This window comes from Rattus rattus, chromosome 9, assembly GCF_011064425.1.
Source record: "Rattus rattus isolate New Zealand chromosome 9, Rrattus_CSIRO_v1, whole genome shotgun sequence".
NCBI lineage: Eukaryota > Metazoa > Chordata > Mammalia > Rodentia > Muridae > Rattus > Rattus rattus.
The window spans coordinates 73,874,208-73,888,889 of NC_046162.1; the positions used below are offsets into that span (position 1 = coordinate 73,874,208).

Below are 14,682 nucleotides of genomic sequence, written 5' to 3' on the forward strand. Positions count from 1 at the left end.
AGATGAACATAAAAGACAATTTACACTGGACAGGGAGGGAGAGGCAGGTAGATCTCTGTGAGGTCATGACCACTCTGGTCTACAAAGTGAGTTCCAGAACAGCCAGGATATGTGGAGATCCTGTCAAAACAAACATGCAAGCCAGCCAGCCAGCCAGCCAGCAACAAACAGAAAGACAACCCAAATGGTAATATCCTATTCTGAATTCACAATACACAAATTCCAAATTTCTCTAAAGCCAATAGTTTTTACTTATCTTACTCTAGGCCTTGGAGGGGAAGGATAAATTCTCACTGGTTTTTAGATTATAGTTGGAGATTACATGAAAAATCACATAATGTTTAACAGAGAATATTAGGAAGCCAGGCAGTGGTGGTGTGCATGCATCTTTAATCTTAGCACTTGTGCTAAATCCCACGCAGGTGGGTCTCTGTTATGAGTTCAAAGCCAGCCTGGTTTACAGGAGTCCAGGACAGACAAGGCTACACAGACAAACTCTGTCTTGAACCTCTCTTCCCCAAAAAAGAGCATTAGGAAAATCTTACTAGATATCAAAACATACTACAAAACTCCTTTCAGAATGACATTCCTGTAATTCCAAAACTTGAGGATGAGGTGAGGGCCACTGAGTTTGGTCAGCTTTGAGTTACATGGGTGATAATTGTCTCAAATATGGCTACAAAATTTCTGATTAAATAATATTTCATAGTAAAGGGAATGTATTTTTAAGATGAACACACTTATTTCTGAAGTTATACAGGGAAAAAAGACAAGCACACATATAAAAATTATAACAAGAAGCCGGGTGGTGGTGGCACTTACTTTTAATCCCAGCGCTTGGGAGGCAGAGGCAGGCAGATCATGAGTTTGAGGCCAGTCTGATGTAAGTTCAAAGTGAGTTCAAAGCAAGGACAGTCAGAGCTAGACAGTAAAACCCTGTCTCAGGGGAAAAAAATTATACAAGAAAATAAGCAAATGCTATTATAACTTAGTGGTTACCTGGGGATGTAACATGCATGTGTGTTTTTGAATCATAGTGATATTAAAAATGTATAAAATAATAAGATGCTTATAAAGTTGAATGAAAAAAGTCAACATAAACATATCACAAATCTGTAAACATAAATACAACATACATGACACTTAAAATGTCCTCCAAGCTAAATTGAAAAGGCCATTCAACATATGAAAAGATGTTCAATATCCCTAGAGAAGAAATCAAAGTTAAATCAAAGTATTTTTCTCAGTAGAAAAATTGTAATGACAAAATTCAGTATTGGCTGGATATGCCAAGAGAAACTAAAGCTGCTCGCAATTGTCTAGAAATTTACATAACACTATTTATTATTTATATAATGTATATCTACATATATCCTCTCTATATAACTACACAATGACAAGGTCTCTCTGTGTAGTCCTGGATGTCCTAGAACCGAAGGACAAGTTGATGACCAAGTTGGCCTCAAACTCACAGAGATCTACCTACATTTCAGCTCCCAAGTGCTAGGATTACAGGAGTGCCATCACCAATACCTGGCTTGGAATGATCTTTTGTAAATAAATACACTTTTTGACTTAGGACTTATACAGAAATTTTTTTTTTGGATGTGAGCCTAACCTTTAATGGCTGAGACATCTGGGTAGTGATGGCTCACACCTTTGATCCAGTGCCTAGGAGAGGCAGGTAGGTGAATCTCTGAGTTCAAGGTCAGCCTAGTCTACAGAGTGAGTTCCAGGAGAGCCAAAGCTACAGAGAGACCCTGTCTCAAAAAACAAAACAAAACAATGAAATATATACAAGAAAGACATTAATTACAATGACAACGCTACTTATAAAATATAAATATAGGACACTGAATACATTAATATCATTGAAATAAGGAAAACTAGCACAAACTAGTACAAACACACATGTATATAACCTGAAGAGTCTAAAAACATTTGTCAACTGCCTTTGGAGACCCAGGGTAGGGCTGATGATTGCCCTGCATGTGCTTAGTTATATCCCCAGTTCTTTGGGGGTGGGGGTAGGGGTGGGAGTAATGACTCACTGGGTATCCCTGGCTGTCACGGAATTCACTCTGTAACCAGGCTGCCTCCAGCTCAGATCTGTCTGCATCTGCCTGCCTCTGAATACTGGTGTTTAAAGGTGTGCACTACCACACCTGGCTTTCCCCAGATCATTTTTGTTTTCTCTGAGACAGAGTCTCACTGAAGGCATGCACTGGTTCTCAACTTGCTCTACAGCCAAGGTAGAACTTCCTGTCTCGGTCCCCACTGAACTATAAGGGCTCACTGTAGAAATGGCTGCTTTGTGGGGACTTTTTAATCTTGTTTATCAGAAAAAAACTTCTAAGTCATAGTATGTATTTTAACCCACATCTAATTTTATCTTACTTTAAAATAATTAATTTTATTTGTATGAATATTTTACTTGCAGGCATGTATGTGCAAGCTTGCTGGATCCCCTGATTTACAGGTTATGGATGATTATGAGCCACTGTGTGGGTGCTGGAAACAAGTGCTCATAACTGCTGCACCATCTCTGTAGCCCTTTAATTTTTACAACAGGGTCTGGCTATTTAGCACAGATTAACCTCAAACATATGACTCTCTATCTTCAACTTCACAAGTGCTGGGATTACAGCTGTCTACCACAATGCCTGGCTACTTAACTACTCATTATAGAAAGTAAAAGTAAGATAAATTTATCAAATGCTACTGACAAATGAATTTAGTTTCCCAATCTATAAGTAACTAGTCCTCCTCAGTATTATCACTCTTACCCTACCAAACATAGCGGCTTGAGTTTATGCTCTATAACACCGTGGCAAGCATTCATCACAACAAGCTCATTAGTCAAAAGTTGACTATATTCAATAATTATCCATTAAGGTCTAAAACCTTTAAACATTTTCAGAACAAAGGTAGGTTAGGATGTCTGAATAAACCTTTCCTCAGAAAGCAAATTTAAAGACATGACACAGGCCAGGCATATAGTTAAGTCCTTCAATTCCTAGACATCACAGATGGACAAACATGGCTGGATGCATGCCTTTAATCCACAAGTTCCAGGCCAGTTAGGCCAGCACAGTTAAGACTTTTTATCGAAACAGCAATTTTTAAAAGGGTGGGATGAACATCTTTAAAGAACATACAAACATCAAAGATTTGATAGACATATAACATGATCTGCTAGGACAAAACCTAAGAGCACATGAAAAAAAAAAAAAAAAAAAAAAAAAAAAACCCATCAAACTCATTTATGGCGCCATGATGAGCCAAAGCCCACCCAAGCAGAGAGCTCAACAGGAAACACTTTCCATTTCAACCTGGGCCTCCGGCATAGCAGTTCTTAGGGAGGGTAAACTAAGAGGAACCTTTCTTCTATCCTCAGGGATTCAAGGAAGTTGCCTTGGCAATGTAGGAACTGGGCTTAGAAAGCGTTAGGACAATCCAAACCAGTTCTTTTCACAGCGGAAACAACCAAAATAAACAAACAAACGAACATGGTCCTTAAGTATGATGAGCTTGCATCAGAAAGCTAAACTCTCTAGGAACTAAAAAACAAAAATTCTCCCTCAAAGAACAAACATCTTCAGTCAAAAGTAATTTTTCAAGTTATACATCATTAGCAAATAGTGTACAGTTAACTAAAACAACAAAAAAAAAAAAACATAAAAAAAAAGGAAGAGCAGAAACAAACCGATAAAAACTTCAGATGCCAGAATTATCAGGTACAGACTATAAAGTCATGTGTACAAGACTTAGAAAAATAAGAGATCAGTGGTAAAATACTTGCTGAGCAAGACCTGTGGTTTGACACCTAGAATCACAATAAAGGGGACTGGAGATGGCTCAGCAGTTAAGAGCATATTATGCTCTTGTAGAGGACCCTGGCCCAGTTCCCAGTACCTATACCATCCATAACCTCATGCCAAGGGGTTATGACATCATCTTCTGATATGGCCACAAGATACACACACAGTTCACATACATACACATACACACAGGCAAACAGTCACACATTAAAAATTTAAATCTTTAAAATAAAGAATGAATAAATAAAGCTTGAAAGAAGTAAACAGCAAAGAGGTTTTGTTTTTGTTTTTAAAAGCAGTAGCAGGACTCAGGATAGGAAGAGTTCACAGTAGGGCACTCGCTTAGCATGTAGCAAGATCCTGGAGATTGAGACAGAAGCAGTAACAAAGAATTCAGTGCAGCTAATAGCAAACAAAAGACAATGAAACAGTCTGGAAACTGAGGGGCAAGAAGAAATAATCTACAAAGAAGCAAACACAGTCAAAAGAATAGAAATGAAGTCAAGAGACAAGGGGAAATGATGCCTATGTGCTCTGCTAACAGCAGAAAATGCACAGTGCAGAGATGGTATCTAGAAGACAATAACTATTAATCACTCAAAACTGGAGAAGCACATCAACTCACAGATTCCAAAGAGTCATAACCAAGAAGAAGATAATTAAAAATGATACATATTGAAACTTCAGAATTAAAAAAAAAAAAAAAAAAAAAAAAGCAGCCACAGCAGAGGGCTAGGGATATAGTTTAATGATAGGGCATTTGCCTAGTAGGAGTTAGATCCTGAGTTTAATCCCCAGCACAATATAAAACCAAGAGTAAAGAGCAGGCATGGAGCCAAGCATAGAGGCAAACAGCTGCAATCCCAGAACTCGGTAGGTGAGGGCAGGATGATCAGAAAGTAAGTTCATCCTTACACTACATAGCAATTTCAAGGCCAGCCCGTGCCACATGAGACACTGTCTCAATCAATTATCAATACCAAAAGAATTAAATAAATGGAGTATTTTTTTTCTTTTTTTTGGAGCTGGGGACTGAACCCGTGCCTTGTGCTTGCTAGGCAAGTGCTCTACCACTGAGCTAAATCCCCAACCCAGTTTCTTTAAGAGAAAATTTTATATAAATATGAAGGAAAAAAATCAAACTATATTATATTGGCCAGGAATCATATTAACAAAAAGCTGGTTGTATATAAAATGAAATTTTTTTTTTTTTTTTGGTTCTTTTTTTCGGAGCTGGGGACCGAACCCAGGGCCTTGCGCTTCCTAGGCAAGCGCTCTACCACTGAGCTAAATCCCCAACCCCTAAAATGAAATATTAAGAACACATAATGGTTCGGATTACTAAAATCATACAAACCATATCTGAAGAAGAGGTCTGAATTGACTTGGCAGTTAAGAGCACTGTCTGCCCTACCAGAAGACCTGAATTTGATTCCAAGCACCACATGGCAGTTCACAACTATCTGTAACTCAGGTAAAGGGATCAGACACCCTCTTCTGGACTCTTCAGATACTGCGCAGAAGTGGTATACAAATATACAAATATAGGCCATACAAATGAAATAACCTAAAATAAATGGCTTCAAGTAAATAAAGTCACCTAACACATAGGTAAAGTTTAACATAAATACATGAGCAACTTCTACAGTCATATGAGAAGTACCCACACTGTCTTAGTAGCTGATAAAACAAGCGCCAGAGATCAAATTTAAAGCCTAGCAAATACCAAGCAATGTTCTTTCTTTTCTTCTTCTTCTTTGACAGGATTTCTCTGTATAGATCTGGCTATCCTAGAATTCACTCTGTAGGCCAGACTGGCTTTGAACTCAAGAGATCTGCCTGCTTTTGCCTCCTGAGTATTGAGATTAAAGGTGTGTATCACCACTATAGCAAGCAATATTCTAAACTGAGCTATGCTCCCCAGCTCAAAACACAGGTCTAAACAGTTCTTAACAAAGGTGACTCAGTTAAACGTGTCTGCTGGGGGTAACAGTGGAACTCTAAGGAAGAGCAGTTATCTCCTACAGAAACACGACTACTCTGGGATAGACGTGGGATACATTCAGGGGCTAAAGGAAGGACATCTAAGTTTACAGATTGCTGAAAACAGTTTACTTGTTGTATGTGATGGCTAGAATTATCTTTATAATACTATTGAAGGGCCCAAGAAAATATTTTAAGCTTTAAAGGACCATTCTTTTCAATCATATATTCTTTGTTGTTAAAATTTTAAACATTTCCTGCTTGCCAGGTGTCATGACTTTTATCAACTCCTTCATGAAAATATTCACCTTTTATTCACATTTTTTAATTTAAAATAAATATTCAACAAAAATACAAAAAAAATCATTAATGGGGCTTTGGAAGTAGGTCGGCAATGGAACATTTGCTAAGAAAATGCAAGGCCCCAAAGTTCAGTTGTACTCAGTATCCACCCCTGCAAAGGTGAGAGACACAAACTTCATCACTTTATTTATCTTCTCTTTGAACAATTTTGAGAGGTCACTAGGTCCCAAGCATTTTCAATGCTAGAGGTTGAAAAACTGAACAAGATAGTATCTTTTCCATGTCAAATAACGGGAATGAAATTGGAAAAAAACAAAACAAAAACTGTAACAGATAAAAATAGCAACAAACAAGAAATACAGCAAGGTGCCTTCTCTCATAAGGCTAATATTTAGCAGGAAGAGATAAGTAGTAAGTTAATAGTTAAAAATTAGAACATACAAATTATTAAATAAATATGTACTAATATTAAGGCTGGGGGGATGGCTCAGTTGGTAAAGCACTTACCCTGCAAGCATAAAGAGCTGAGGTGGGTTCCCAGATCCCACCTAAAGAATAGCCAGGCATGGTGGCCCATGCCTTTTACCCCAGCACCCAGAAGGTGGAGGCAGGTGTGAGGCCAGCCTGGTCTACGCAACGGTCTCACCAGCCCCCTAATGAAATGAAACAAAACCAAAAGGACAAAACTTAAAGAGGCAGAGAGAGCTGGGCATGGGATGCTTGAAGCCAAGTCTGACAATCTGAGTTTGATCTCCTGAATCCATACAGTAGGAGAGAACCAACACCCATGAGTTGTCCTCCCACCTATACATACATACTGTGAGGTACACACACACACACACACACACACACACACAGAGGTATGGTGGCACAACATGAAATTCCAAAACTGAAGAAACAGAGACAGACAGATTATTGCCAGTCAGCCTAGCCTACTTGGCAAGTTCCAGCCCAGTGAGTAAGCATGTCTCAAAAAAAGATGGATGGCACATGAGGAATGACATCCATCCAAGGCTGTCATCTGGCCTTCACATGTGTACACGTGGACACACACACGCACAAGCAGGTACACCCTTACACAAAATATTAAAACTATACTATATACTAATAACAATAAATGATCTACAATAAGCAGGACAATATCAATAATAAATCTCCCAAAAGTAATAATGAACAAAGAAAGCCAAACACAACAATACATATTTATGATTCTTATGAATAGCAGCTATGCCTAGTGGCAGAGAAGGGCTGGGATGGCAAGGAACACAATGTGATGTTTTAGGGCTAGTAATGTTTGGTTTCTTATTCTGGTACATTTTGTGAAAACTATGGACTATTGTTTGTGTATTCTTCTGAAAATAGACACCAATTTAAAAAATTAAGTATATATCAAACTTTGTGCATGGAGGGAAGGGACCTCTGGGAGGTAGAGTGAGAAACTAAGAGAGACAGAAGGACAGGGGCAATTACAAACACTAAGTCTTAAAGCACGATTAGGATGAAGAAATGGCTAGATGGTAGAAGCACTTGCCATGCAAGCATGGTGACCTGAGTTCAATCCCCAGTACTCACAAAAAAAAGTTGCATGAAGGGAATGAATGTCTGCCACCTGAATACTCTTACAGTGGAAAAGCACGGACAGCATATCCAACAACATTCAGGCCAGATGACTGGGTACACGCAGCAGTGGTGAGATCCTATCTTAAACAAGGTGCAAGGCAAGGACAGACACCGCAGGTTATAGTCTGTGGCAAGTGCACACCTAAGCATGCGCACCCACACACACAAAGCAGTACTAGAAGTGACCAGGTATGAGAAAATGGTATTTTAGAGAGGCTGGGTAGGGTAGAGCACCTCTGTTAAGGTCATTTTTGAACAACATCCTAGTGAAGAGGTTGAATGGCTCTGGAAAAGAGAACAGCAATGCAGAGGGTTTGAGCAGGAGAATGCGTCACAACTCAGGGAAGCCTTGTGCTGTACAGGGAAGACTGCTGCTGTACCGCAGACAGGTGGGCAAGAACAAAGAGCATCAGGCGCTGTTAACCAGGTAGGAACTTTATTACAGAAGCCACTCAATCTGCAGGGTTGGCAACTGAACTTTACAATCCCTTGAGCTATGAAACTACATGAGACAAGGCGAAAGCCATACTGTGGGCTGAACCTAGGGCCTTGCAAATTCTAGGCAAGCACACTATCCTACAAAGCTGCATCTCAACCTCTCCTTTTAACTTAACTTCTACCCCAGCTCCTTAAATCTCACATAAAGACAGGTAGTCACATGTAGACTGATTATCAAATCAACAAATTATCTAAAGGCACTGAGGCAAAGTAATACAAAACCCTACATTAGCTAGTTCAGGAAGATCAACATTAGTACTACTAAATTTTTGCTCAGATAACCCTTTGCCTCATGGGGCTGTGCTAAGCTATCTTTATAAGAATGTTCACTGGCTTCCCTAGCCTTTGTCCTCCTTTTCTAAAACCTTGAAATCTCACTTAAACGATGAAAACAAACCAATCTCAAATACATTATATTTTCTACCACATCAGTGAGAAAGCTGAAAAGATATATCAGAAGCTGATTAAATTTTTAAAAGGAAGAAAAGAAATTTGAATTTGGCAATGGTTTAAAACCCAATGTCTCATTAGAATTACTTTTTTGACAGATTAGTGAACTAGACAGGCTTAAAGGCAATTAAACAACTGCCATTAAGAATCAAAGAATGGACCAACTCTTACAGAGTTGACTTACTATAAAAGATGTCAATCTAAGTAAGTGATTTATAGGCAATAGTACAAAGTTTACTCCCTCATTCCTTATGGGTAATTAATGGAAGAAAAATGGCTTTAGTGTTCCTGGGCTATTGGTCTCCTATATAATAGGTGTCAAATTCTCCAGGTGAATGCTTACCGGTAAGGGATTGGATAAGGAATGTTGCGGTGAGGATCGTGCAACTGGTGGAACACTTCTGCCAGGGCTGGTTCCTGGCCCGCTTCCCCCAGCAAACTGGCCAACAGGGAAAAATGGATATGAATAATTCAAACAGTACCATGCTTCAGAGGAGAGTAAAAGATTAATATACAAACAGGTCTTAATTACACATGGCCCTTTAAGTCAATACATCTCATTCTAGAGATAAAATGCCATGTAAGCCAAATTTATCTTTTCAATGAGAGTTTTGAGAAAGAACTCCCAAAGAAATGTAACAAGATATATAGAATACATGGACTGAAAGCTGAAAGCACGCATGGTTTTGGACAGATATGAGAGAAGAATGCATCTCCCCACCCCCTCTCAGTCTCAAAATACATGAAGCAGAAAGACAGTAGTGTAGAAGGTGTTAGTCATCTTTAGTAACCACTGAACAATGAATCACTGAGCTCATTACACATACATTCCACTAAGCTAAGGGAAGGGACCGAAGGAGAGACAAGTCATTGTACCTTAATCACTGAAAGACACAAAACCTAATCTGGCCAAGAGAAAGTGCACTTCATAGTGACTTCTTCTATCATCACAGACAAGACACATGATACAAAACTGAAACCTAGCAATCGGCAGCAGTTCTTCTAATTACAAGATGGGCAACATTAGTTTGATGAAGATGGAAAGAGAAAGGGCAAGATCACAGTAAAGGCAAAATATTGCTTTCTAATGCCTTAAATACACAAGAGGATTATTAGGTTGTTTAAAGACACTGGAGGTTGTTTTTAACCCCCAATTTAACTTACCTCAAAGTAATCACTAATTTTATGTCCCCTAGGAGTGCCTTTCCCTGAAAATGAAACCAAAGTTAAGTACAGTTTTTCCAATGCACACATAAGCCATCATCACTGAAATGCATTAAGTAGTAAAAGCTCAGTAACTGATCACAACGCTGTCAAGTCAAGTGTCAACTTTACTTTAAACAAATGATACAAACCCGCACACTGAGACTACTCTCTTCTTCTATATAACAAGTGACTGGATGAACACTGATGGGAATTTTTCACACCCGTTTTAAAAATATACATGCTAAAAATCAAGAAACAAAATTCATCTATAAATCACATCCCAATTTAAGAACCAAGATTCAAAACAAATGCATCAGAAGAGTTGATCACATTTCACATACTTTTGTAACCTTGGGAGGACTTCCCTTACACAAGACAGAATGACTTTAACTACAGACTTCTAGAAGGGAAGAACAATGCAAAAAAGATTGGGAATCCCGGACCTTAGATAGGACAGGGAAAGCTAAACCAATTTTCCCTTCCGAGACTGTGTATTTAAGGGTGTAACTATCACCATTACAGACTCCATCCGGGTGGGCTCCAATGGAAGAATTCTGTACAAGAAACCACGACTAACAACACTCCAATGTGCCCTGTTTCCCATGTGATTCCTGTTTGGTCTGAAGAAAAGCCTGTGGTAGGAAAATCATTCAAATACACAGGGAAAACAAGAGTCCCCAAAGAACTGACACTGTCAGATGTGTATCAAATGGCAAGTCTGTAGTAGCCTAACACTCCCTAAGACACAGAAACCTCTGTTGTCAGAATCCCTCAAAACACACTAATGACTTGCTGGGAGTTAGATTATTTCAAGTACATTAACACCCTGGGGTTTTAGTGTAAAATGACCACTACCTTGGCTAGTTTCATATGGTTCAGCTTTTCTTTTCCGATTTCGCTGGTCATTCTGCTTTTTCTCAGGAGTCTGTTAAATACCATACATGTCACAATTAGAATGTTGGTAAACTTGCACATTGGGATATCAGTATATACAAAATATTATGGATATAAAAGAGTCGTAACTGGCACAGACAAGTCTTAAATCAGTGCAGTGCTTTTAGGACAGAGAAACAGGCAAAGTACAGGGTCTTTAATCAAACCTAAACAACTTTTAGAAAGTTATTTAAAATATCAAACCTTCAATATACTCATTAGTAATTCAGAATTGTGACAAACTTTAAATAAGATATTTTGGCAGTATGGTAGCCCATGCCTGTAATCCCATAAGTAGGAAACTGTGGCAAGATCTCAAATTCAAGGCCTGCTTGAGTATGCAATAAGACCTGTCTCAGGAAAGTAATTCTGAAGGACAAATGTCAACTCAAATAGCAGGCTTTCAAACAACTTCAAAAGTGCTTAAACCCAACCCTTTAAAAGGAAAAGCCTGAATGTCTGTTCAACTGACCAAACTTATATGAAGCTTCACAGTATAAAGCAAGCAACTGAACTTAAGACTTGTACCTATATCCATGTGGGTAAGTTATCTACTTAATAAATACTATCTTCCAGCTAAGCAGAAAAAATGGAAACTAAACGACAGAAAGTCTTTCAAATGCTACTGCTGAATTCAGCCAGTGATCTACGCTACAGAGTACTGAAAAGTATTAGAATTAAAGAGCAGCTAATTTGCTACACCGACAAATCTCTCACCTTTATTAAAAAACTAAGGCTCGCTCCCAACACCCCCCCCAAAAAAAAACCCAGAAGATGTAAAAAGGAAAAAGAAAAGCCCTATGTATGATTATGAATAAAATCTGACATCAAAGCTGGACACACGGCTCCACTAACGTGCCCTGCAATTACATGATGCTGCTAGCCTTGAATCCAAACCGAAGGGATACAAATAAGAACGTGTTGTTTAAGTACAGCTTCTTACCTCTACTTCTTTATCACTCAAGGACCCCACACTGCACAAACTCTGGTTGGAAGACTCACTGTTGAGTGGCCCCTGGAAGGGAAATGTTTTGTGAGTAATCAGAAGTTTTCATTTAAGATGACAGCAAAAGTAGGCAAAAGGGCTGTAGATTCTAATGTCTAAGTCACGTTAAAGGAACCAGAAGCAGCTGTTATAATCCCTCTAAACCAAGCTAAAAGGGATTCAGCTACAACACTGGCCTCCATGTTCAAACTCTCTAGCTGTTGATATTTTTGTGTGCTTTACACATCAGCAAGTCTTTCCTTCAAGAGTATGATCATGTTCTAAGGCCATTCCTTAGGAACAATACACATGGCAAGTCATACAAACAGCCTCTCAAAATTGCAGTAGGGTAACGGTTCTTTGTGACAGGTAGTCAGGGGCCACCTCATAAAAAAGTATTTTGTTATTTTGAGACAGAGTCCCTATATGGCTCTCGCTGTCCTCAAACTTACTATGCAGACCACACTTGCTTTGGACTCATAGAGATCCATCTGCCTCTACCTTCCAAGTGCTGGAATAAAATCCTACCAAAAACAAACCAAAGTGTTTTTCTGAGAAACAGCCTAAAGAGACATGAATGCAATATTAAAAGCGAGGTTACATCTCAGTGCTCAGAAGGCTGAGGCTGAAGGAGAAGAGCCTTTCCCATCACATAGATATCCAGGCTGGGGTAAATACACAGAAAGGTATGTATGTCTCTTTGAGGAACAGCATTAGAAGTTTAACACTTCAGATTAAGGATGGCTAGAAGAGAAAACAGAGAAATAACCTTGTTCCCCAAACAAGAAACAGTAAGAGATTTAGAAGGCAGAGAGAATCAGTACCCAGCATTGTTACAAGGCACCATGGTACTTAGCAACAATTCCATCAATCAAAAAGAGTTAGGCCTGTACTGGCTACACAGTAAGAACCTACTACACAATAGGAAATGGCAAACTACTTTATCATTAGCTAATGTTGCTGCCCCCAGGTTGTTAATATAAGAAAGTCAGTAGAACACTAGCTGGAGTGTCAATGAATTGGTGAAACATGGAGATGGAGATGTTGCCACCATAGCCATATTAACTAAGTCTTCGGACCCACAAGAATGAGAAAGGGGGAGGGAGGGAAGGGGAGAGGGAGAGAGATTTTTGTGTACGTGCGTGTTGCTTATTTTGAGACAGGTACCCTCCTCTAGCCTGGCTGACCTGGAATATAGCAGATGATAGGCAGCCTGCCTCTGTCTCCCAAGTGCTGGATTAAAAGGTGTGTACTTCACACCCAGTACTTACTTATGTTCTACATTTCCTTGAATCCTTATTTGTACTTTCTAGATTAAACCTACACTTTATTAAATTTATCTGTATTTTAATGCTTATGTCCATATGATTGTTTTCTTAATGTAATGTTTATTTTTCTGCAAATATAAGAGATAAAATTTGCATTGTATGTTGCCATTTTACTTCAACCATAATTGAGGATCCGTCTTTGTAAACAAGTTTCAACTATCTGTAAATATGACTGTGCCATTTGTGAATTCAAATAGTTTTACTATTTCTTTCAAATATGAGTGCCCTTTATTTCTTATCAATTGCCCTGGGTGGACCTTCTAATGTTGAATAGAAGCAGCATGTCTTATTCCTGGGAACATAGTAATTACTATTAAGTTAATTCTAAGATGACATCCTTCTCTTCCCCATTCTTTTCTTTTGTAAAAACATCTGTCTATTTTATATGTGTGTTTCCCCTGCATTTATGTTTTATACACCATGTGAGGGTCTGGTGCTGCTCTCAGAGATCAAAAGGATGTCAGGTCCCCTGGAACTGAGCTGCCAATGGTTGGGAACTACAACCTGAGTTCAATCCCCAGAACCCACAATAGAAAGAGAAAACACACACACACACACACACACACACACACACACACACACACACACACACGCACGCACACAGGCACACACACCTGCATCGCGTGCACACTTCTGTGTTCATGACATTCACACTTTTACAAACACAATAATGATTAAGTTGATTCTAAAATGTATATGCAGGAGTTAGGAGTATTGCTCAGTAGTAAAGGGTAAAGTCCTAGGTTCAATTTCCTGAACTCAATGTAAATAAAGAATAAATACTCATATTTCACATGGGATTTTAAGGACCGGAAGAGACAAAACAATTTGTGAAAGAACAAAGAGGAAGCACATTCTCTGACACCAAGACTTGCTCTAAAGCAACAGCAACACAACAGGTGTGAACAGGCACTAGTGTTAGCAGACACTAGTGTTAACAGATCAGTGGGAAAAACTGAGGGCAACTCTTGACAAACATTGTAATTGTGACCAACTGATTCTTGAGAAAGGTGCTAGGACCACTCAATGAAAGAGTGCCAGAAGGTTGGCTAGCCAACACATTGGGCACTTCATACCACATGTAAAAGCTTGTGTATTGGGTTCCGTTGGGCTCAATTCTCTCCTAGGCTACGTGTCTCTACCCTCTGAAACCGCCCTCCCACAAACATGGATCAGGTAATGCAGTTTGTCGAGCCAAGTCGGCAGTTTGTAAAGGACTCGATTCGGCTGGTTAAAAGATGCACCAAACCTGATAGAAAAGAATTCCAGAAGATCGCCATGGCCACAGCGATTGGATTCGCTATCATGGGGTTCATCGGCTTCTTTGTGAAACTGATCCACATCCCTATTAATAACATTATTGTGGGTGGCTGAGTCCTTGCTCATCGTGGGACTGGTGAACCAATGAGGGGGTGACAAGCTCATGAAGTAAAAGTTGCCTGGATGCTTTGTGGTTTTTGTTTCTTTCCTCCTAACTATGACTTTTCTATTTCTAAATTAAAATAATTTCAAAATAAAAAAAAAAAACGCTTGTGTATTAGGCAAGTGCTTTACC

At 39.0% G+C, this 14,682-nt stretch overlaps 2 protein-coding genes across 8 annotated transcripts in view; one reads left to right on the plus strand and one right to left on the minus strand.

Annotated features, from left to right (window-relative positions):
- The window catches only part of Tlk2 (tousled like kinase 2), a 93,391-nt gene that overhangs the window by 58,335 nt on the left and 20,374 nt on the right, over positions 1–14,682 (minus strand). For 4 of the 7 annotated variants that reach the window (XM_032914370.1, XM_032914372.1, XM_032914368.1 and 1 more), the window contains exons 3-6: positions 11,758–11,829; positions 10,737–10,806; positions 9,840–9,883; positions 9,019–9,114 (exon numbers count right to left, since the gene is read on the minus strand). In XM_032914370.1, coding sequence (XP_032770261.1) covers positions 9,019–9,114; positions 9,840–9,883; positions 10,737–10,806; positions 11,758–11,829 — 282 coding nt within the window. Of the gene's footprint in view, positions 1–6,614; positions 6,726–9,018; positions 9,115–9,839; positions 9,884–10,736; positions 10,807–11,757; positions 11,830–14,682 lie in introns of those variants that run through there. The other 3 variants (XM_032914373.1, XM_032914369.1, XM_032914374.1) reach the window with 2 other exon arrangements.
- LOC116910488 (protein transport protein Sec61 subunit gamma) lies at positions 14,243–14,640 on the plus strand. Its single transcript, XM_032914375.1, has one exon. It carries the CDS (start codon positions 14,295–14,297, stop codon positions 14,499–14,501), a length of 207 nt encoding a protein of 68 aa, XP_032770266.1. The 5' UTR covers positions 14,243–14,294; the 3' UTR covers positions 14,502–14,640.

Bases quoted from the DNA above. Each gene is read 5' to 3' on its own strand.
- LOC116910488 (XM_032914375.1), top strand. From the start codon at position 14,295: ATGGATCAGGTAATGCAGTTTGTCGAGCCAAGTCGGCAGTTTGTAAAG.